The sequence below is a fragment of the Chamaea fasciata genome, unplaced genomic scaffold (genome assembly GCF_029207755.1).
Source record: "Chamaea fasciata isolate MVZ Bird 193981 ecotype frontalis unplaced genomic scaffold, bChaFas1.0.hap1 SCAF_11, whole genome shotgun sequence".
In the NCBI taxonomy this organism is placed as follows: Eukaryota; Metazoa; Chordata; class Aves; order Passeriformes; family Sylviidae; genus Chamaea; species Chamaea fasciata.
In genome coordinates, this window is record NW_027094096.1 from 19,169,599 (window position 1) to 19,192,799 (window position 23,201).

Below are 23,201 nucleotides of genomic sequence, written 5' to 3' on the forward strand. Positions count from 1 at the left end.
AGGAGAGACAGACTGGCAGCATCCTCACCTGGGCCTTAACTGCACAGAGCTGCTCTCAAAAGCCAAATTGTGGTCAACACAGCACTGACAAAGCCAATCCAGCGCCAAAAAAAAGTCATTCCTCCTAAAAGAAGTGGGATGACTTGAGCACCACTGACCTCAAAAGGAGCACAGAGCAGATCCCAAGGGTGTAGACAGGTGAATTTAAAAGATATGATGAAGCCTAGATCTCACCCACTACACTGATGAGGTTTACTGAATACTTGCATTAAAACATTTTTAGGCATAAAAGACTTTGGGACCTTTTCCTCCCCACTCCAAGAGAGAGTTACCTAAACTCACTGGCACCTTCTGTTTTATTAACATCAGCAGCTCCTCCTGGAGCAGACCTTCTACTGAAACGATGTGAGCAGAAGAGCTGAGAAAAAAAATACAACCATTTTCCACCCCTTCCTTTCGTGACAGGTTTTCCCAGTGCCTCACCAGTTCTGTGGCACACACCCACTGCCAGCTCTGGGGCCACAACCTGTCCCAGTGTGGGAAGGACCCACACACAGAAGCCATGCCAGGCTGGGGACACCGTTCTTCATGCACGAGATTCTCTAAGTGATATTTGCATTGAAAAATGTTTACCCTCTGTGTGTTCCTGTTCAGGAACAACACAGATGTGGGTTCACGTTTTTTAAGAGACACTTGGATAAGTGCAAACACATCTCTTTTGTAATCAGCCTGGGCTGACCCTGTTTAGCCTGAGGTCAACAACCAGTGGCATCTGACCTGCCGAAGTTAATGCAGCAGAACAATAGCAGAGGGTTGGGCAAGGCCTTATCCTATTACCTTTTTGATACCAAATTAATTGTTTTTCTCCCTCTCAATGATTCTCTGACCTTTCAGTTATATGTGTTGCTGGCACAAAGTGATGGATTAAATTTAAGCAAGTACATTTCTTGACATTGTCTTGCAGATTTAAAAGTTATTTAGGTCTTCCTTTCAGCACTAAGAGGTTTAAGAATGTGCTTATGATTGCAACCTCATTTGATAGTTAAAGAACACTGCAATTATTAATTAGCTTGGCAGTATCAGAGGCAAGAAAACCAAAGAAAAGATCACAGCACGTATTACCAAAAAAAAAAAAAATTCCACAAGTAATGAAGGGTTGGAGATGCCCTACAAACCATTGGTAGGCAACACTAGATGTCTGGCATTACCTTAATTGGTAGTGCTTTATTAATTGGCAAACCCAAGAATATTACATGTAGAATGAATGTGATTAGTCAGGCTGATATTTTTCAAATGGAGAAACAATCCTTGGTCCTTTGTTGGATGAGGGGAGTGTGCATGGAATAGCTATTGGTTCCTATCACAGCTTTGACTCAAATTTTTACTTTCTTGTTCTTGGACCATTTCACCACATGGAATAATCTGAGGTGATGTGGTGGGTACCAACACCATTTTGAAAGAATTGAAAGAAATCTCTTCAGGATTTCCCACACTGTGCATCAAAAAACCCAAGGAATCCTGAAAACCTGATTTATTAAAGTTCAGAACATTCAAATGTAGGTGATTGTAAAGCACTGAGGCACTGAGCCCAGGTGCAGGTTCTTTGCTAGGCTCAGCTGTCTGTGGGCAGAGCTGTCCTCCCTGCTCCTCACAACCACAGAGCACAAGTGTCACATTCTCTCAGGCTGTAACACTCACAGGAGACAAAACCAGCTTTCCTTCAGACAATATTTTCACCTCTGCTAGCTGGCAAGGGCCAAATCATCAGCCAGGTACAACCTATTTCAGTTCCTCCAAATCCTTCTGAACTCTAGAAATGAACACAAATTTGGGTGACTCATTTATGGGTTTCAGGTTCTTTAGAAAGCAATGGAACCTGGTTCCCACCCTCCTTTACCCTCCCCCCTCCAAAAATGCCAACCACATATTCATGCCATTGGAAAGTTTGGTTTTCAGTTCCCTTGCAGCTCCCTGCACAATCCAGCTATTCTCCAGCTCAAGTAGCACTATAGCTTTAAACAATATCCAAGAACACTGCCAAAACTTTTTTACTGAAGATATTTTTTCAAATAAGCCTGCTAGACTATTTTCTTTAATTGGTAGAATATAGAATCCCATAGGTGTTTTCTCAAGATAAAGAAAACAGTTTTTGCTGGTTAGGTCACCAGGAGCCTGAAGAATTGCATATTTTGTCACTGAAAAACATATTAATTAAGGTATTAAATTAATTTATTCTGATTTAAGCGGTATTGGATCACAAGAAAAGAAAAGGGTCAACAGAAAGGAAATGTTACATCAGTGGTACCACTGAGTAGCTTCACTAATTCAACGGAGTTAAATATTCCCTTAATTCATACTCCAGACTTCAAATACGGATGATTAAGCATATACATTAGCAAGATGAAGAGCAGAGGATTTTACATGACAGCTCTGCCCAAAAGTGACAATAAAACCTGCCTTAGGGAGAAATTGGGAGAGAGGTAGTAAAAGGCTAATCTTGTTATAATGATTTATGGTTTATGGAAAAAAAAAATCATAGTCTGAGCCGTCTTCAATTTTTCCAAAACATTCATACCTGCATTTAAATACTTCAGTAAGAACAGAAACATTCCCCTCTGTTTCCAGGATAACAATATACTTCATTAATCAGAAGTTCACAGGAATATGTCCAGAAAGTGCAGAATTGGACTAATTTGATTTTCAAGACTAATAACAGCAAGACGAATTTCACAAAGATGAGCGGGGTTGTTGTCACATTTGGGTGCCTTTCTGGCTCTGGGAGAGCTCTGTAGACACACGTTTGATTTCCAGTGACTGTAGTGCAGCAGGGACAAGCCCCACGACATTATCCTGAGATATTATAACTGTAAATAATTTGGAGGGTGTGGAAAACAGATAAAGTCAAAGCACTGCTAGAAGAAAACCATACAAAAACACATATCGTGACCTTCCCAGGGCAAAGTTATTAGAGCAGCTGGATCAATTAGAAGCAAGTTAGAATACTTATTTCAACTGCATTTTTCATTTTGTACAGTGATAACACCAACAGGTGCCTAGAAAGGGCGGTCCTAAATACCTATCTAGTGCAATTTTCTGTATTGCTGAATTAGAATAGTAAGGATTTGTTTTACATACATAATGGGGAAGCAACACAGGTAAGAAAAAGAAGGGGGGAAAAAACCCTGCATTAAGAATATTAACGGAGGAGCTGCAGTTAAACTCCAAAAGAAAAAATATACAAGCAAAATATTTGCAAGAAGATGCCAAAAGTTGCAGGAATTATGACAGGAGAGATCATACTCCTTTCCCTTTTTATCAACATTCGGGAACATCCAGCACAAAATCTTTGCACTTTCATTTCTGATGTAAAAACCTATTCTTTAAAAGCCTGATGCATTTCAGCTAATTCCCCATGATTTGGGTCTAGACACGGGGCAAGTGGTCAACACATGACTAACAGCTCATACAAATCTCCTCTTAAATAGATTGAGGAATTAATGTGTAATGCAGGTGAAAGGACTAATTATATTCCATAAATAATGAGATTGGCTTGGGTACCAGCTTTCAGAAACTTTAAACTAGAGGAAAAAACTGCACTCTACTTTTGGGATGGGTGGTGGTGGCTGTTCAGAGCATTTCTGAAATAAAAAAGCAAAGACTGCACTCAAATGGAAAGTAACTGCATGTCTGTGATGCCGGGATTAAAAATATTTACCTTATGACTTAGGAAAAAAATTAGGAATTCCACTATTCCTCATTTTTAAATAACAGAGAGAACAGGAAACTTGCTGGTAAACTCAGTTTAAAAAATTGTTATCACTACACTCCTAAGTACAATATTTCCTAGACCCTCAAGCAACTTAATAAATGTGACAGCTGACAGCTGTAAATATCAGGAGCTTAAAGTGACAGCCATGTACTATAAGACATATTTCTCTTCAGGGTTTCAGTTCTTATCCATCAGATTTCTGAGCAACTTCTGTTTCATATTCCAGCAGAGCAAGGCTTTATATCGTGGTCCACTGGTCAGCCATGGATTAGCTCAGAGGGGCAGTTGCAACAAACACAAACTCATGCAGAAAAGACCACAATACTCATCTTTTTCTACAGCAACATGATGCAAGTTTTTGTCAGGCAGTTAAGCCACCATGGGTAACGTTGCTTTCCCCATTTAAAGAGTGAGACTAAAGGAGGAAAGACAGAGCTCCAGAGAAGAGGAAAAGCTCCTGTTGGTTACACCTCCACCCTGAGCACAGCATGGACTGGAGCAGAGGAGCTCCAGGCCCTGGGAGATCAGTCTGGATGCACCTGGCTGGAATGAACACAAGCATTGCCTGAGCAATGGGCAAAGGCAGGTAAACTCTGCAAAGAGGTAATTATCCTGGTATAAAACAACTAGCAGAGGGAGTAGTTGCTGATACCACCAAGAACCATAATTTCCTTAGTAGATGCTCTTCTGTCAGACCAGAATCAGCTTGTTATTGCTAAAAAAAGCCTGAGCAGGAGGACTTTTCCAGGCTGCCCCTGGCCTGTGGATGATGTGAGACACAGCACGGCGCCCCCCTACTGCTCAGCATCTCCAGCCATAACAAGGGTGAAACCCTGCCACCTCCTTGTGTCCAGTGCAGCTCTTGAGCATCTCAGGAATGGACGGGAGAAGTTTTACTAGGCAGCACAAAAATTCAGTGAAATTATTCCCTTTTCCAGTTCCATTTTCAAACAGCCACATCCGGTTGGTTCAGTTCATTCATCACTTTGCCAGCACAATAAATCCCCCACAAAATTCTTTTGCAGTTTTTTTGTCAAACAGGCAGCTTCATCACCACAATTCACATGGTCAAGTGCTGCCATCAGCTTGAGAAAACACCAGACCCCAGGGAAAGCCTGCACAGATGGCCATCACCAGGCACCACCCCAGGACCCCCCCTTCAGTTTACCCATCCCCTCTCCCTACCAACTTGCCCAGTGCCATTTTATTCAGATCTCAGCTCATCAAACATTCAACAGCACAGCTCCTCACATGATCCAAAATAAGCCAGCACATCAGTGCTACCCTTCCTCCCTTGCCCTCAGCTTTCAATTAAATTTAGATTTGACTTTGAAAGTACAACCTGAATGTATGTAGTTCAAAATGACCTTGTTACCCCTTTCCTTACCTTCCTGAGCAGGGCTCCTGTACTCCAGCTCAGGGTATAAAACCTAGAAACAGGAATTTTCTCTAAGCTCCTGTGGCAAACTACAAGTCTCAAGCTGTTTAAAGTCTTTAAAGGTACGTCCAAAGCTAAAGTGTGCTCTGCAGAGAGAGATCTGGGAGCCCAGGTCCAGGAGCTTTCAGCAAGATATTTAAAACCTTCCTACAAGTCAAATGCTTTTTTCTATTTCCTGAACCCTTAGCACAGTTATAACTGCATTTTGTTATAGCATCACATTAGTCATAATCAAAGTCATCATAAGAAAATATTAAGTCCCACACATATGAAGATCCAAAATCCATTTGTACACAGTACTTGACTCCTTTTTTAGTTTCTTCCTAATTGCAGGAAAAGAAGAAAAGAAGGACAATTACTGGTGCTGACCAGAGGAAGGAATGAGGGTGGTATGAGTAAACCAGAAGGTGATTTGATTAAAGACACACTTTGAGTATCCCCAAACACAGCTCTAAAATACTGAAAGATTTCTGTGGCAATTGCTCTCCCTGCGGAAAAGGTTCCTATTTGTAGCCTTAGCTGATGCACTCAACAGTCAGGCCCAAACATTTAACACTGTAAGAATAAATCCTACCCCTTGTGATCAAGATGTAATCACACAGAATTAAGGGTTCTAACTGGGCTGTGCCCATCACTGGTCAGTGAACTGCACTCCTCCAAATATGTTTTGTGCCTGGGCAGCCCCAGTGCTATGACAGACACAGCAGGAGTGGCTCCAGCTGGGATAATGCCAGAGATTTTGTCCAGAGCCAGCTGATGTTGCACCCTCCTTGGGAGCTGCCACCCCCTGAGACAAAGGGTAGCCCCAAAAATGTGCAGTTCAACTCCTCATCTTTGTGAAAAACAAATTAAGAAATGGCCAAAGCATGGACACCCCTTTCAACACCCACCTCACCCCACCTGGGAGTGACCTCAAATGCAGTGGGCTGAAAAAGTGGTCAGGACTGCAGATGCTGATCCATGTAGATAAAGGCATTAAAGAGATCCTGAGATGAGACTCCCCATCAAATTCTTCTGCTACAGGACATCTCTACATAAAGTTAGAAAATAAAGGCTGGGAAACAAGGCTTGATAAAAATGGTGGGGGTGAGGCAAATGGCACTGCCTGACATTGTCCACTCTCGTGTTTCACCTGAAGTAGCTGGATCGCTCAGGAGAACTGCACTGAATTGACAGAGTATAAACCAACACGGAAGATATGGAAACGTTTTATACTGATAGCACCATGGCAAATTTCCTTAGCTGGAGACTGCTAACACAGGGTTTGTAAGGTTTCTGCACCTGCAGAGAAAGGCATGCAGGTGAGGTAGTTGCTGTTCATGGCTAGAAATGATCTCCTGATAGCCACAGATGTGCTCACCTGTAAGACTTTGCTTACAGAAGAAAAGTGATGGGGTTTATTTTTTTCCATGCCATCGAGTGCTTGTATAAACTCCTGCTTTAAAAATTCAAGATTCATTTGGGCCACATGAAATGCACCTTACTCTTTCTGTGAGGATTTCAGCCTATATTTTTATTCCCTCAATACCAACAGTCTAAAATGTTAAAACTTGTAGAGCACAGCATAATAAAGCAGCTTGAACCTGAGAGCTCTGCCAAGCATAACATCGAATCTTTCAAAGAGTGTGGTTAGATAAAGCACCAGATACACAGCAAATTCTTGATTGAAATAAAACACCAAACATTTCTCCTTGGCTGGCAACAGGTGAATTCACAGAATGGGTTTCCTTATCCACAGAAGTTTCTTTTATAGCAGATTCAAGGGTTTCCCTGCTTCCCAGGAAAATTCCGTCTTGCAGTATGTTTAAAACGTTATCAGCTTGGAAAAAAAAAAATAACAGTGCTTTAAACTGATGGGAAAGGAGCCCGTTGGCTCTAAAATTACCATCCCCGGGTCGGGCACTCGGTGCTGTTTGGGGCCTTTGTTCAGGCTCAATCAGCCGTCGAAAATCAGCGCTCCCGTCACTGCCCGTGCTGGGCGGGATGACCAGGAGAGTTTCCTGCAGCCAGGATTGGGCGCTAATTACCTGTTCAACCCCCTTGAAAATACCTGTCAGAGGAGGGAGGGCTCAGCTCCCGGCTGGGAGGGGACTGGGGCAGCAGGACCTGGCTGGGGCTCCCCCTGTGCCCCCGCGGCAAAGACATCACCGCAAATAACATCCACAGCTCCTTCCTTCCTTCCTTCCTTCCTTCCTTCCTTCCTTCCTTCCTTCCTTCCTTCCTTCCTTCCTTCCTTCCTTCCTTCCTTCCTTCCTTCCTTCCTTCCTTCCTTCCTTCCTTCCTTCCTTCCTTCCTTCCTTCCTTCCTTCCTTCCTTCCTTCCTTCCTTCCTTCCTTCCTTCCTTCCTTCCTTCCTTCCTTCCTTCCTTCCTTCCTTCCTTCCTTCCTTCCTTCCTTCCTTCCTTCCTTCCTTCCTTCCTTCCTTCCTTCCTTCCTTCCTTCCTTCCTTCCTTCCTTCCTTCCTTCCTTCCTTCCTTCCTTCCTTCCTTCCTTCCTTCCTTCCTTCCTTCCTTCCTTCCTTCCTTCCTTCCTTCCTTCCTTCCTTCCTTCCTTCCTTCCTTCCTTCCTTCCTTCCTTCCTTCCTTCCTTCCTTCCTTCCTTCCTTCCTTCCTTCCTTCCTTCCTTCCTTCCTTCCTTCCTCCCTCCCTCCCTCCCTCCCTCCCTCCCTCCCTCCCTTAACATGCAAAAGGCGTTTTACAGACGCTGAAGGTGGGGGAACCACCAGCAAATCCCTGTCCGTATTAGTACCTTTGCAAAGCGTAAAAATCTACAGGTTGCTTTTACCGGGGACTCCCGTTCACCGTGGTTGTTAAAATCCCGAAGTCCTAAGCTTCACCTGCCTGAATAGGATGGGGAAGGTGAGTGGGGCTCCCTGGCCCAGCAGAGTCACTGAAATGGAAATTTATCTTCCAAACAAATATCCAAGAAATGAACGTGGTGCTCCTGAGGCCTTTATTCCTCTGTCTTGCACCCTCAAAAAAAGAGAAAATAATACAGAGATCCTTTGAAAAAAAAATATATAGTGAAAAAAAAAGTTTTCTGATAAGCACTGGAAGTTTTTCCTGTCACAGCAGGGAACGCCATGGGGGAGCGAGCGCCTGTGCCCGTCAGTAACAAACACACAGGGTGGCTTGGCCGGGCTGTGCTCCTCACCCCGACATCAAAATAAGCCTTTCATGGGCTGTTTCCGGGGAAAAGGGTTTATTTTTCCATCCGCACAGGGACGGTGGGAGACTCAGCCGCAGCCCCCCCGGCCGGAGCGCAGGTGGGTTCGGTCTGTACGCGGCACTGTGGGACCAGGGACCGCCGCTGCAGCCACGAGGGGAAAAGGAAGGAAAAGCGGAGGCGGGGAGGGAAGCTTAAATTTTTGCAAGAGCAAACAATCCTCCCGCGGGCAGCGGTAAATAAAATAACAGCAGCGGGGTGATTTGCAACCATGTAACGGGCTTTTGTCTGGGCCCGTTTCTCGCCGCCGGGAGGGTTTCTGTGTTCCCTCTCCGCAGGGTCCCGATGTTCCCCCTCCGGCTACAAAGGCCGGGGGCTGCGGCCCCTCCCCGGCGCTGCCCCCGCTCTGCCCACGCTGCGCTCCCCCTCCTCCCGCAGCCTGGGGGGCTCCGGGGCTCCTGAAGTGCTGGTGTAGGATTTGCCACCTTTTAAAACAGCTTTTACTCTTTTTTTTTTTCTTTTTTTTTTTTTTCCCCCTAGTTTACATGGAGCCCGTTGGGCATTCTTTTTCCCCCTGTTGGAAAGTTAGAAGTATTTATAAGTCTAATTAGAGGCATTTATAAGAGTGATTAGTGTGAAGCATCAGCTGCTGGCGGCATTCTGTGTGTGTGTATGTGTGTGTGTTCACACATGGATGCAACACTACAGTTTACAATTTGTTTCTGTGCCTGAAAGCTGTGAAATGCCCTTAATCCCCCCTGCACCGATGGCAACAGTGGGCACTGGCTGGCTCTGCCCAGCGGCTCAGCACCACACAGGATCATATCTCTGGGGAAGGGTTGTGTCTTCCTATCTTTGTCCACTGATGTAGGAGCGAGTGCCTAAGGAAAAAAATTAAACGTACAACAGTAACAAAAAAAAAAAAAAAAAAAAAAAAAAAAAAAAAAAAAAAAAAAAAAAAAGGTGTTGAAAGCTGCTGTTAGACCCGTAGGACAGAGACCAAGATGGCTCCACTCCTGACTGCCCATGGACTGCCTTGCAATCCCTCATCTCACCAGTCCAGTGTTGCCTTTCCCTCCTCTTCCTTTGCCGCGGGGTATTAACTCGGCACCCTCACCCTCCCGGGGTTTGCAGCACAGATGCAGATGTCTCTTGGGGGACAGGCCCCCACACGATCTGCTTTGGGGAGCAAAACCATCCAGAAGTGAGCCCAAACACCAGCGGGGGCTGTGGGGCTGGAGGAGCGGCTGCCGCAGCCTGAGGGGAGCTGGAGACGAGCCAGACCACCGAACACCCCAGTGCCGAGCCCCGGGCGCGTCCCTGCCAGGGGACACCGGGACTCTCCGCCGTGTCCCGGGCCCCGGGCACAGCACGGCCGGGGGTGGCCGCTGCAGGGAGGGTGCTCCCAAAACATCCACCCTGCCAACCTCGGTGCTTGCTGCCTAGAGCCGGTGCCCTGAGCCTGGGGCAGCCCCGCAGGGTGCCTCTGGATCCAGTGAGCATCCCCCAAACACCTCAGCCTGCCGAGAGCACCCCGGAAACCACAGCCCGACCGCCGGCCCCGCTGCAGTGCTGCCACAAACCAGACTTCTGAGGTTTGCCTGACAAGCTTTTGAGGCGGGTGTAAGCCCTGAGGTCCTGCTCACAGGCACAGGACCTGAGCACTGCCCATCTCCTAAGGCTCCTGGGACAAGTGTCAGTGTCCCTGTGTCTCCTCTGGCCCAGTGACAGCCCTGCAGGTGACATGCCGGGGCTGCTGCCTGCAGAAAAGCCTCGAGTTAGGGTTGGTTAAAACATCTTGAGGCAACTCCAAGGAGTTCAGGCCCTCCTTGACCAAGGATTTCTTTTTTCTAGTCATCATATAAACAGAATTAAAAGGTCAGTGCTGCCCCCACATGCTTACAAAAGCTTTTGGTTGGAATGGCTTGAAAAAGATAGGGAGATATGTAGAGAGCACTTTAATAATGTATTTGTTTTACATTCCTGTGGTCTGTTTCCCTGTCACAAAACAAACAAACAATTACAAAACCTTCCTTGATTTCTGCTTTCAAAAACTTACATGAAAAATATCTTCAGATTTATCTACATCAATTTCAGTGCTATGCTTAGAGCATTTTCTGCAAAAAACAGCCTGTAGTACAGTTCCACTGACACACAGGGATAGTTTAGCTTGACTTTTTAATATTTGTTTTTGGGGAGACATTAATAAACTGATGGTCCCCAAAATCACCTACAAAACAATTTTTTTTCACTTAGTCTCCCCGTGTCTAGTCCATGCAGCCCTTATAATTCATGTAGTGATTTTCCTGAGGGCTGACAGAAATTGCTTTTTCATTTTTCCTGTGTCCATGTCTGTACAGCTACAGAAAGTCCCAAACAAACTGAAGGTGAACCACAAAAGAGAGGAGTTACAATGAACTCACTTTACTCCAAGTAGTAGCAAGTGGCCATGTGAAGGGATGTACAAAAAAACCAAGCTATTTTTCTGTCTCTGGTCTTTTCAGTAACAGGGAGGTTAAGGTATCCCTCCTGGCAGGGGGTGAGACTCAAATGTCACGCTGAAGAATGACGTTGTGTGTGTCCCTTTAAAAACTTTGAATGGAAACCAGTTTAAATTTGAATCTAAAAAGATAAAGTGAGCTGGGTTCAACCTGGAGCTGGCTAAAATGTTTCATGCTGCATGTTCATGAGGAAAAATAATAAAGCCACTCTTTTTTTTTTTTTTTTTAATCTAAACGTTGCTTTTGAAAAATTTCAGTGGCAAAACATTAAAACACTGCTTTATTTTATGACAACAGACAGTTTCTTTCACTTCAGAGTTACAGCAAGAGCCAGACCCTGCAACGGGGTGGAGATTCAGCTTGGAAATCCCCTGGATTTCTGGCTCAATTTGTCCTTGTGCACAAAACCCAGGCACCACAGCCAATAAATTTGTTTCAAACAAGTGATGTGTACCCAAGCCCACCCCAGGCGTGCGGGCAGGAAGGATCAGGCAGGATGTGGGCTGCTGCAGAGCAGCACTGCCCACCCAATCTCCATGGCAATGAGGGGTCTCACCAGCTGGGTCAGCCCGAGCAGCCCTGGAGGGTGTCCCGGGGTGTCCGTGGGCTGCAGCAGGTGGCAGCCCCAGCCAGGTCCCTGCTGAGCTGGCAGAAAGCCATTCCCTTGTTCTGCGGGACAGGGCGAATGATGGTGAGGTGCTGGGGGGGACGAGGGGACAAGGAGCTGCAGGTCCAGTTCTGTGCAGACGTTTTTCTGCAGTCCACAAAGGAAACATTACCACAATTTCATTCAGTCTTCATGTTAGTCTGTGGCAGAGACTCATTTGAACGCATCTACTAAACAAATCTCACTTCTTGCCCAGGCTTCTTTCAGTTTTAACTGTCCTGAGTTTGAAAAAATCTCCCAACTGCAATACAGGTACTCCAGGGCTTCAGCAGAGAAAAAAAAAAAAAAAAAAATCACTGAATTCAGAGACTACTGAGACCAGAAGTGGGGTTATAGAATGGATTGACTTGGATGGAGTAACAATAAAACTTATGATCCTGCTATCCTAATTAGCCTGGCAACATGGGTGCCAAAATCAGAGATCAGAGCTGGAAATATACAAATGTCATGAAACCACACAAAAATAATATAGAAGCATTTTATTGTTGTCTGATTAGAAATTCCATTTTCAGAAATATAGCAAATAGAAATGTCATTATTACTCTGTAAACATCTTTCCTCAGACCCTTTGAAACCTCAATGCAGACTTTTAAATACATTTTCACAGAGAAAAGTGTAGAAAAATAACAAAAAATTACAAAGCACTTGAGAAAAGTCCTGAAATTAATTTCAGAAGGACATGACTTTAGCATAAGAATACATTTGGAGGAAGAGCATTTTTTATTTGTTTAGCAATGTTCAGTGTTTTCCAGCAGGAAAGCTGAACAGGCACTCTCTGTACCGTCCCTCGCTATTTTCGGTTAGGTAACAGACATGAAGTTACTTTGCCTTTGTTAGAAACAACCAGTGGTAGTTCTGAGAAAGGTATATTAAATGCCAGAAGGAAAATGAGCAAGAAGAAGTAAGATGGAGCCTGATCCTGCTAACCCCTGCTCCTCCAAGCAATCCTCTTTCTTTTCTACTTACTGTGCAGTCTAAGAACTTCAGGATTAAGTCAGATCTTAGAACCATAATTCCACTTATTTGTAGAGGCGAACATGGCTTTCGCTTCACACAAATGTTTTTATTTAAAAGGAGGTTGTCAAGTTGAAAGCGTTTTAAATTCACGTTTAGGAGAAACTTTGTGCAGTTTCACACAGGCCGGGCGATGCTCAGGGCCGAAGGGACGGGCTGGATCAAATTCCAGCATCCAGAGCTGCCCTGCCCGGCCCCTGTCAGCCCATGGCAGCGGCTGGGTGAGCAAACAGCCCCCGCTGGATGCACAGCACAGACACGGGTGAACTCCTGCAGGGACCCTTCAGTGCCCAGCTCCCGCAGGAGCTCCGGCACCAGCGCTGCCTCCCGCTGCCGTTCTGTGCCCCGAGGCCCCGGCCGGCCCCCACGCAGCCTCTTTGTCCCCAAAACCACTGCTGCTCCAAGCCAGCGGTGGGCAAAGAGCTCCTGGAATTCCAACATCACGTCCCTGTCATGAGGCCGCAGAGCATTGTGCTGGGATGGGGACGAGCAGCTCTGGGAATAAACAGGAGGCCCCACACAGAAACAGAGGGACAAGAACTCAGAGTTTTGTTGTCACCCATCTCTGGAACTCCTCCTGAGAGCCAGGGCGCCAGCAGCGGTACAAGGACACACAGGGGTGTGCACACAGATGCTCACAATTTGCTGTTTCATTTTATAGCTTTTTTTTCCCCTCTTGAATTACCTCCTGTAAATAAAGAAGACAGAACAGAATGTGATTTCACGTTCACAGCGTTACCAGCAAGAAAACACCAAAATGTTGTAGCAACCTGCAACCCCCTTCTCACAAGTATTAGCAACCAGCTAATTCTGGTTTGTTGCCTGCAAGCCTCAGGTCTGAGTTTTGTTACATTTTTAATGTCTGCATCAGAAGTTTACCAGAAACAGTCAAATCATCCTTTTGGAGGCATTCTTAATTAAGTAGCATCATATGTAGTCCCTGCAAAGGACTAAAAATATTCAGCTGTGGTTAGGGGTTTTTTTTTTGTTTGTTTATACATTTCATCCAGCCCAGGAGTGCTGCAAAATAAGTCAGCAGTTGTCATTCCTTTTTTCAAATAATACACTTTCTAAAAGGAGAGTTTTTATAATAGTTTGGATTCAGCTAATGGATGAATATCTTTGATTCATACATTCTTTTTCAAAGAAGACTGGGCTGAGCCATTAAATAACCAAAAATAAGTCATTTTTACCCCAAAACTATTAGACTTTTTCTCTTAAAAGAGCAGTAGGGCATATTTTTTCTCAGTTGAATATGAATTCCCTCATTACCCCAACTTCAATTGGCTAGGTATGAAAATATCAGGACTCAGGTTTTTTTCAATGTCTCAAGTGTAAGAAGAGAGTCATGTTACTCATGTTTACCTCTGCCAAACAGCAGCTGGAATATAGCCCCTCCAGGCAGAACACTGTGAACATATTAAAGTCCTGAATGATTCCCAGGAAATTCATAAAATGTCCTTTTCTAATGATTCAAGGTATTTTTGTGGAGGCAGATTATTTACTATTTTTAGCTTTTCCCAGTGTCTAGCTTGTCTAATTGCTCCTTGTGCAAGTGCTCTGGCCCGGGGCTATTTTTCAGCTCTAATTGCAAAAGAAAGGATTACATGGCTTTGCTTGTGCTGGAGATGGGGCTCAAACCCTCTGAAAAAATCCCCTCCACCCCTCGATTTCACAGCTACCCAGAACATTCACTCGATTTGCTGGTCTCATCTATAACTTCAAACCTGCTGACAACAGGACCACAGGTAGGTACCTGCTGAGTGCTGCCAGCTGTCAGGGAGCAGGGCAGTCTGACCAGTGCTGGAGTTTTCCAATTGATGGTTCTCTCCTCTGCTTACACAGTGCAGCAATTACCAGAGGTGTTACCTTTGCAATTTTTCTTTGAAAAGTCATGGAGAGATTCCCATAAAATGCTCCTTGTTGCAATTCTAGTTGAAAATCCTGGAAACAGCATAGAGAAGTCAGGCTCTGTGCTGGGAATGGGCAGTGAGCAGCCAGTTTTGGTTATAAAGCTATCAGCTTACCTACCTACCTAAGTCTGGGGAAGGAAAACCAAAATGTCAAGTTATTTTCACTTTGTTCAAAATGCCAAAATGTCACAATCAGAAGTACCTAAGCTGTACTACCTGAACTTTCAGAAGATTAAAAAAAAAAAAACATTTTGTGCCCAGGTTTAGATAACACTGTTTTGTGGATGCTGTTCAGGGTATTTTCATCTCAGCCCATTGGGTAACTTTATCAAGCAGCAATCTGGCAGAAGCCTCTCTCATTTCAGAGCTTAAAACTCACAGCACAGCTCCTCCCAGAGAGGAGGGAGATGGATCTCCTCCAGGAGAGTGGAAAACCTCCAATCTGCCATTTCGCCTTGTCTACATAAAGAGTGCTTGCATTTTGGCCCACGCCTGAATTTGCCATTAAAGTAGCCCTTGTCTATACAAATGTTAGGAGACAGTCCAGGCACCATCACGGCCTGGTACATCCCTGGAAAAAGCAGTCACTGTCATCTCCTGCGAGGGTACAGCACTCCTCCAGAGCAGCAGCTATCTGAAAATAATTTCATTTTCCTGTGATAATACAAACATCAGCACAAAGGCCTGGTCTATGAGAGCAGTTGTGCAACACTCAATAATTTCACATCCTGGTCTGAAATGTTCCACAGGCAGTTGGAAGGTCCAAGGCTGAGATCCAAAATCACCAATGTATTCACAGCTATGCAAATACTAGGAACTACTGATGTCTCAACACATGCAACATCTTACATTATATTTAGCAGACTCCATTTCAATTCACCTGCCTACAAGCCATAAAGATTTACCAGAACTTGTGAAAAAACCTAGAACAGATTAAGCCAAATAATTTTTCAGCTATTACTCATTTGAGATTCTTTTGAGGTTTTTACCTCTTGGGAGATAGAAGTTCCTAAATACTCCAGCGGGTTCTAAGTCAGTTACACATCTGAGACACTCTGTGCTCATGCATGCCCAGATAGCCCTGGGTTTGCTCCCTGTCTCCTGCTTGCTCTGCAGCCCATGTGATGCTTTGTTTACTCACTGCACAAGCAGATCCATGCACCAGCCATTCCCAGCAGAATGATTGGGAGCCCACGGAGTCTGCAAACACTGGGCACTGATGTGTTCCCCCCCTTCCCCACTCAGCTCCCCTCTGTGTTTTGGGTTCAAAGTGAAACTATCCCAGACTCAGGGACCTCGGGAGAGCAGGACTTGGGAAACGCCAGGAGAGACACTGAGGGCACGAGCACATTATCAGAAAGAATTTCAGTGCTCCCAGCAGCCCAGCAGCAAATTAGAAAGTTTTGGCTCCCAAGAATGAGTTGTGTTGTTTGTTCCTGCACACTGCAGCTGCTCGTCCCTCTCCCTCCCCACCCCCCTCCTTTGGGTGGTTTATTACACACAAGCTACTAATGAATGGGAGCCGCTGTTTTACAGTACACCACACTTACAGGACTTATCTCTAGGCCTACCACAGATTTGACTGATCAACAGCAGGGCACCACCATCATAATTCTTCCTAGAAACAGGAGGATAAAAAGGGGTTTGTTGGAGGTTGGCTGTGTCTGCAGAGAATCCTGCCTGCAGGGCCTGCTGATGCCATCACTCGCTGCTATGGTCTTTGGCCTAATAAGGTACAGAAACAAAGATTGTTCACTTGTTCAAGAATACTAAAGTACCCAAGTGACGGAAAGTGGAGGCAGCAGGGCACACATCCAAGTGGGATTAAGGCCACAAGTGCAACGTTACAGGGCTGACTGGGTGGCAGACGGAATATCTGCCTCTGAAGAAAAAAAAAATCCAGTTCAAACATAATTTATAACATGTCACTCACAGTCAGAGGTGGCTGTCATTAAGAGTTAAATGTTGCATTGTGTCCAACTTATTCCGATAAGAATTCTCTAAGCTGCTTATATGTTATCATAACTCAGGAATAAGTGGAGCCTGGACAGGGAGGGGGGAGAGGCTCTCTGGGGCAGGATGGGACCCAGACTGGGACGCAGAAACGCTGGAGCAGAGCTGGGCTGCTGAGCCCTCTGTGGTGTACCCTCAGTCTGCACATTCCAAGGACTCCACAGCGAGTCTTAGACCCTGCCAGGCCCATGGGACTTGTCAGGGTCCAGGCTCTTCTTGGACAGATCCACCTTCTTTGCTTTTATGCACTTCTCCAGTTAGGACCAGGCAGTAACACCACGAGGATCTAAAATGGTGCATTCAGCCTCTGTTCAGCTGGTCTACACAGCAAGGCTCTATGAAGGTTCAAGAGCTGTAGCTGAAGGAGGAAAAAAATGTAGCCAAGTAAAAAGCCCCTAAGTTAATACTGCTTACTGGGATTGGAACTGGGAACCCAACAGAAGAGCTGCAAAGCAGCTTCTTTAGGGACAATATTAAATTCCTCTGACTGACTTGGCAGTTTGGAAGCAGCAGGATTGTTTTCTCTAGCTTAGGGAAACCCAGCAACAGACCCCACGGAAGTTCAAGCAGCTAGATCAGGCCCAATCTCACTAAACTTTCTAGGCGCATCAGGGAAATTTTTCCCTACAACTTTTTCCCTACTTCCTTTTGGGTGTAGAGGGAAAAGCCTGTGTGGAATAAGAATTAGAATCATAGGAGCCCACTCATTTTCACAGAATTAGAATCATGATAGCCTGCTCATCTGCACAGCTTACTTAGTGTAAATAGCCACAGTAATTCGAAGGTAGAAGCATTTCTCTGATGCAGCTCATTCAGAAAGCAGCAGTTTGTTTACTCACTGGCTTGGGCTACCTGGATCACGTTTCACCTGCTGAGGCTGCTGGTAATGTGGGAGGTTGATTTTAAACTGGCACTGTTGCTTTTATAAAGCCTTTAATGTTGTGGGCTCTGGCTGTGTTCAAGATCTCACCCATCAAGCCAAGGCTTAAGGGACTTTGGGCTGAGCCATCCCAGTCCTCTATTCCCCTGTCACTCAAGTCAACAACCACAACTTTGCTGCGGCAGGTGTGGGACAAATATTTCAGTCCCTGACCTGTGCCTGGTCTGACTGAAGACCCAGGGTCTCTGACTTGTCCCCACTACAGAAACCCTGCAGCAAGCACCCAGCTCTCTGAGTGCCAAGCCGAACACGAGTATGTGACCTGCTACCTCAGTGTTGTCTTCACCTGTGTTGGAAAGCCAGAGGGTGATCACAGTGAGCTCCTGGTGTCCAGGGGTGGCTGCAGGACACTGCAGGTGCAGAGGTGCATGGTGTGTGTGCAGGTACAACAGTGCTGCAGTGCATTCATGTTTCTGGCCTCTACAGCTCTGAGGAGCTGATAACCACAGCCCTGTGCCCCTGCAGAGAGCAGGCAATTCCCTTTAACCACCTCCCTTCAAGGGGAAACAGAAGATGACTCAGGAATTGCATCCACCCATTCCTCCCCCCAACCACGGCAGCATCTGGAGCACACCCACGCATGGGAGGTGAACCCACGGAGATGTTTTTGTGGGTGGGTGTCCCCACGGGGAATGTGCTTGTCTTCTGTGCAGCTTTAAGAGTGTGCAAGTCCAAATCCATCTGTCTGGATGCAAGTTATGGTAAACAATCAGCAGAACTTGTCAAAAGAAAAGTTAAAATAGATGTAACTGATGTGTGAAGGCGTTATTTTACCCAGCTCTAAATTCTGTTGGATAAGTGGGTAGAGGCAGGTAGTAGATTAACTATGCAGCTCAGAGACCATTAAGGCTTGCAGAGGAACAATTAGTCCAGAATTTGCATTTTATGAAATTGAACCTTTTATAAAACTTACAGCACAGCTAATGGCAGAGGTTTCTTCAAATAAGTATTTCCCTCTGATTGTTGTCACATGGGATTTGTAGCATCTTGCCAGGATATGAGAACCTAAAAATGTAAAAGGCAATTTTTCAGCAAAAATTAAACCCACTGGTTTATCTTTACCATCTGTGTGAAGTCTAAACAGAGAGAATAAATAAATAAATACTGAAAAATACATTTGTTTTAAATAAACGTGAACAAAGGGTTTGACACATTTGCAGTATGTAATGCTGATTTTAAAACATGATTTCAACCACCTGACACATTCAATTAAATACAGAAAACTCTCCAGGTTGTATTTGCATTCTGGAAGAGCAGCTACAAAAGAAAGTGTAAGTGCAGCAAAACATTCTGAAAATAAACTGATTTGGACATGAGTTCTCCCTGAAAGGCTGCAGCACCACCGACTTTGTAGTACTACTTGAAAAAGCTGCGAGTATCCTATTTTTCCCCATAAAACAGATCCTCTATGGTAAGGGCAGACTGACAGTTTGATCTACCTTCCAAGAAACCACGAGAGAAAAAAAAATCACTTCTAGGAGCACAAATTTTCAGCAAGGCCTCTTTTTCCTCCAATATTCAGGGAAATTCCTAATGCAGTTCAAAGCCTTTAATTAAAACAAAACAAAAACCTGCGGCAATAAATGATGGAAGAAAACCAAATCCCTTTTCCAAGCAGTGACACTGCCACTTTAATAGTTTCCCACTGTACTTGGGGTTAGTTGCCAGAGAAGCCTTGTTCAGCCTATTTGGGGGCCCCATGAAATGCTGCAAGCGTTACTGAAATGAGCACTTGTCTTTTGTTGAGCTGCATGCTAGCACCATACAGTGCTGAGCTGATAAATCCACTTTTTCTAACACAAGCATTTTTCAAACAAAACTACCATGAGACTGATGAGTAATGCCAGCTTGCCAAAAAAAAAAAAAAAAAAAAAAAAAAAAAAAAAAAAAAAAGACACACACCCCTCCCAGGCGCTGCTGACACTGACAGCTGTTAAATTCACATATTCACAAAATGAGATGGGTTACATAACTGGAAATTACAAGAGCGACTCACCAGCGAGAGGAACTGCAAAGCAAGGCATCACTGGGGCTGGGGAAGGGATAGATCACACATTTGCATGTGCTCCGTCCCACTAATGGCCGGGAAAAAGCTGTGCCTGGAGCACACAAAGGTTGCCGGGCACTCCTCACCCTGCATCATCGGGCTGTTTGCAGTTTGTTCTGCACTGAGATTTTCTTTTTCAGCAAAGTGAGGATGCATGTGGAAAAAGGATATATTAGTGCTGCTATGTGTGTTATGACACAAGGGTAGTTTCAAAGCCCAAATGTCACGTTTTGCAAGGCATGATGCAAAGGCAGAGACTCTAAAAGGCTTATTGGCAAATCTTGAACAGTTGAGAGGGCAGCAGAGAAGGTGAAGTGCTGGGTAGAGTTAGGTTTGACAAAACCTAGGTAGCTTTTAATTTGCATCTGTTTTTTCAGACATATATCCACTTTACAAAGATGCTTTTTTTATCATTCTCACGGTATGGCCATAGAGCTGAGCTCTGGTGAAAGTCTGTAATCTTCCCATGCAGGACAGGAAGGCAGCGACACAATGTCACCCCACCACCACATCACCTGCCTTCATTTCAGTATCTATTTCTAAATTGGTTTGAAAACTTTGACAAAAGCACCTGGTTCTGGAAGGGCCATGGAGCAAATGACGGAGGAAAGGAATCATTAAGGGCTCCTGAGGAATGACAGGCTGTGGAGCTGGTGGAACAGCTCAGGAGAAGCAGCAGTGAGGGAAGATGCAATGTCTGCACAATCTGCCAGGCCCTCACGTGTTGCTGAGATTGCCAGAAATGAGGTTCTGAAGGGGGCTAATCTGGACATAAATCAAAGCAGAAAACAATGGATGTCTTCATGAATAGCCATAATAAAAAAAAATCCAGTAATTAAACCACCACTAACATCAAGCTAAATTTTATACATTCAGAATTATCTATGCTTCATTTTTTTCTGCTCATGGCTCAATTCATTCCTCTTACATAGTAAGAAGGGTTTTGCTGTTATAAAAAATATACCTAAAAGCTTTTTTAATAAGCAAGTTTATCAAACAAGAAATGAAGATGAAATGAAAACTAAATGCATAAAGTTCCATGTGCTTTATCATGTTACCTATCATAAACTAGGCTAATGCAAAGTCAAGATGCACAGACGAATCAGGAGAAAATAAAACACAGAAATGAATGCTTTGAGAGTGATGTCACCTAAGCTGGAGTGTAGGTACAGTCTGCTGCGTAGGAGAGCAGTGAAAGCATAAACAGAATACTAGATGTGCATTAAGCCACAAACAGAAATAGCTGTGAACAATGGCAAAGTCTGGTTGCTCTTGGAACCTTAATGTAAGGAAACATCCTTATAAAAGATGAGACAATAGCGGGTCTATAAATGACAGCCCCGTAGGCAGGGAAGGATTAAGAACTTCCTATAGTTCCTAGAGTATCAACCCATATTGTAACCCTTCCACAAAGGCTGCCATAAGTGCTTTCTCTGAATTAGTCCACCCAGAATAGGGAAAAGCATCAGGATTAGTTTGACTTTTCCTCTGGACAGCAGTCACACACTCTCAAGGCAGAGAGGAAGAAGTAAAAGCAGACGGAAGCGCAGCACTTGTTCAGGAACTTTTGCCAGCACACCTGTCAGTCCCAGTGCTCATTTGCCTCCTTGCTTCCTCCAGAACCCAGAGACCTTTGCCAGCCCTCATCCAGGCCATGGCAACGTGCTGATCCCTAAAGCTGAGCTTCTCTGTCTCTGCAGAGCACTGGGAATGCAGACTTTGGACACAAGCAAACATAAATTAGGCTGAGGCATCAGAGTCCATTTATCGCTTGTATTTTCTTTGTTTTATTTTGAAGTGGATTTTTTTGTTGTTGTTTTGTTTGTTTGCATGAGTAATAAAATACATTCATTTAGCTAGGCATGCGTTTAATTTGAAAACAAAATACCTCCCAACACCTCATGGCCCATGACCTGAGTCATACTCCTGTACAGCACACATCCTCTGAGCTTTCAGGTAGCAGATCACCCTCAGACCTCACATTTTCTTGCAGACTGCCACATACTCTTCTAATAAAAAAACTTAAGTGAAGACTATGAACGTTACTATCTAATACAATTCCACAGACCAGCCACAGGGAACTTTCAAAGGCCTCTTGGGTTATCACTGGTCCATGGGACAGGGGCTGGGAACCACCACAGACTTTGGTGATTCTGCTGGTTTATCTCTGACATAGAGCTAAGCCCATTCACATACATCCCTCTGGGAAACTCAAAGAGCCTGCACTTCTGAGAGTTTTCCTAGAAGTCACCTCTGGGCACTTCACACCCTTGAATGTGGATGAACTGAGCAACGTGAAGAGGTACAAAACATGCAAGACCACAACCTGTTCCCAGTGACATTTGTAGATTTGCAGCTGATTATAAATTCAATAGGATCTACAGAAGTCAATGCTAAAGAATTTGCAGCAAGGCGAAATTGAGGTCTCCTTGTTGTTGCCTCTGCCAACAATTCCTCATTCCAAGCTGGAGACTTTAGGGCAAATTTGGGGCAATTCTGGTCCAAAAGTTCCAGTGGAAGAGTTCTATCTGTTTTCAAAAGTGGTCCCTTGTTTGTCAGGTAGAACTTGGTCCCTGAGTGATGACAATACAAAGCAGATATAAGTATATATTTTTTTTAAATGTTAAAAATTACACAGATGCTTTTTAAAATATTGAAGATTCACCATGCAGCTATTTACAGTCCTATTTTTTTTTCTGAAAAGCAAGCAAATATTCTGATTCCCACCAAGGGCTGTAATTTCATCCTCCCAAACTCAATCACAGAAGCCACTCCCCTGAACCAACATGCTTCCTAATGGGAATAAAGTCTTTTCAGCAGAGCTCTGTTAAAAATGAACACCAAACCAAAACTATTGTTAGTATTCTGGGTCGAATTAAATAGTGTCTCCATGGATATCTGAATGTGTAGGTGTGGGCCTTAAATTATTTTATGGCAAAATTCAGCCCCATTTCTTGTTTCTGATCTTCAAATCTGCTCCCACTGGAGCACATTATGATGACACTATAAGAGGCAGGACTTTGGCTGTGGATTTATCCATGGATTTTTGGGGACTTTCTGCAGAGTAAGGCTGTATTCTTACTGTTGGAACATGTGGGACTTCTCAGCAGTACAGTGATGTTTAGCAAAGCTCAGATGCTCTTCCTGAACTGTATTTTATGGCCCTGACTCTGATGCAGCTCCTCCAGCCTCAGGGGAACTGCTCAACTGGGAAGGGGCTGGGAAGAAAATTGTCAGTCAGGCCCCGCCAAGCACGAGAAGTGTTTGGGCAAGGCTCTCACCACACAATTTTTCTAAGACTGGGAACAAATATTAAAGAAATTTTCTTCCTTCAGAGCAGTTTTAAAGTCACTTAAAGTCTGATAGCACTTTCCAGCTCAGAAACTGGATTTTGCTCCTCAGTGTAGTTCCACTCACTCATCTGACAACTACCAATTACTCATGTGAGCAATGCATGAGGTTTTGTAGCAGTGGGAATAAAACACAAGAGCAAATCCTCTTGCTCAGAAGGGCAAATTCTAGATTCAATAAAAAAATCAGAACTCTGCAACAGCCCCTCCCTCCCCCACATAGTTTGTTGCAAAAAGTCTTAAAGGAAAAAAAATTCACATTCTCTATAAATATGATCTTAGCATGATCCATCATTTTACTATAAAAATACATAATTAGTTTTGTAGCTTTTCTATTTGTACTGTAAACCAGTACAGGAGAACTCTGTGAAACTGTCACACTTTT

The 23,201-nt window shown here is 44.4% G+C and overlaps 1 protein-coding gene across 5 annotated transcripts in view; it reads right to left on the reverse strand.

Moving 5' to 3' along the window:
* Positions 1 to 12,003: 12,003 nt before the first annotated feature.
* The window catches only part of LOC136295159 (uncharacterized), a 271,346-nt gene continuing 260,148 nt past the window's right edge, over positions 12,004 to 23,201 (reverse strand). For 2 of the 5 annotated variants that reach the window (XM_066193539.1, XM_066193538.1), the window contains 3 exons: positions 18,333 to 18,424; positions 14,310 to 14,497; positions 12,004 to 13,241 (listed from right to left, as the gene is read on the reverse strand). In XM_066193539.1, coding sequence (XP_066049636.1) covers positions 14,330 to 14,497; positions 18,333 to 18,424 — 260 coding nt within the window. In that variant the 3' untranslated portion in view covers positions 12,004 to 13,241; positions 14,310 to 14,329. Of the gene's footprint in view, positions 13,242 to 14,309; positions 14,498 to 18,332; positions 18,425 to 19,415; positions 20,468 to 23,201 lie in introns of those variants that run through there. The other 3 variants (XR_010722596.1, XM_066193540.1, XR_010722597.1) reach the window with 2 other exon arrangements.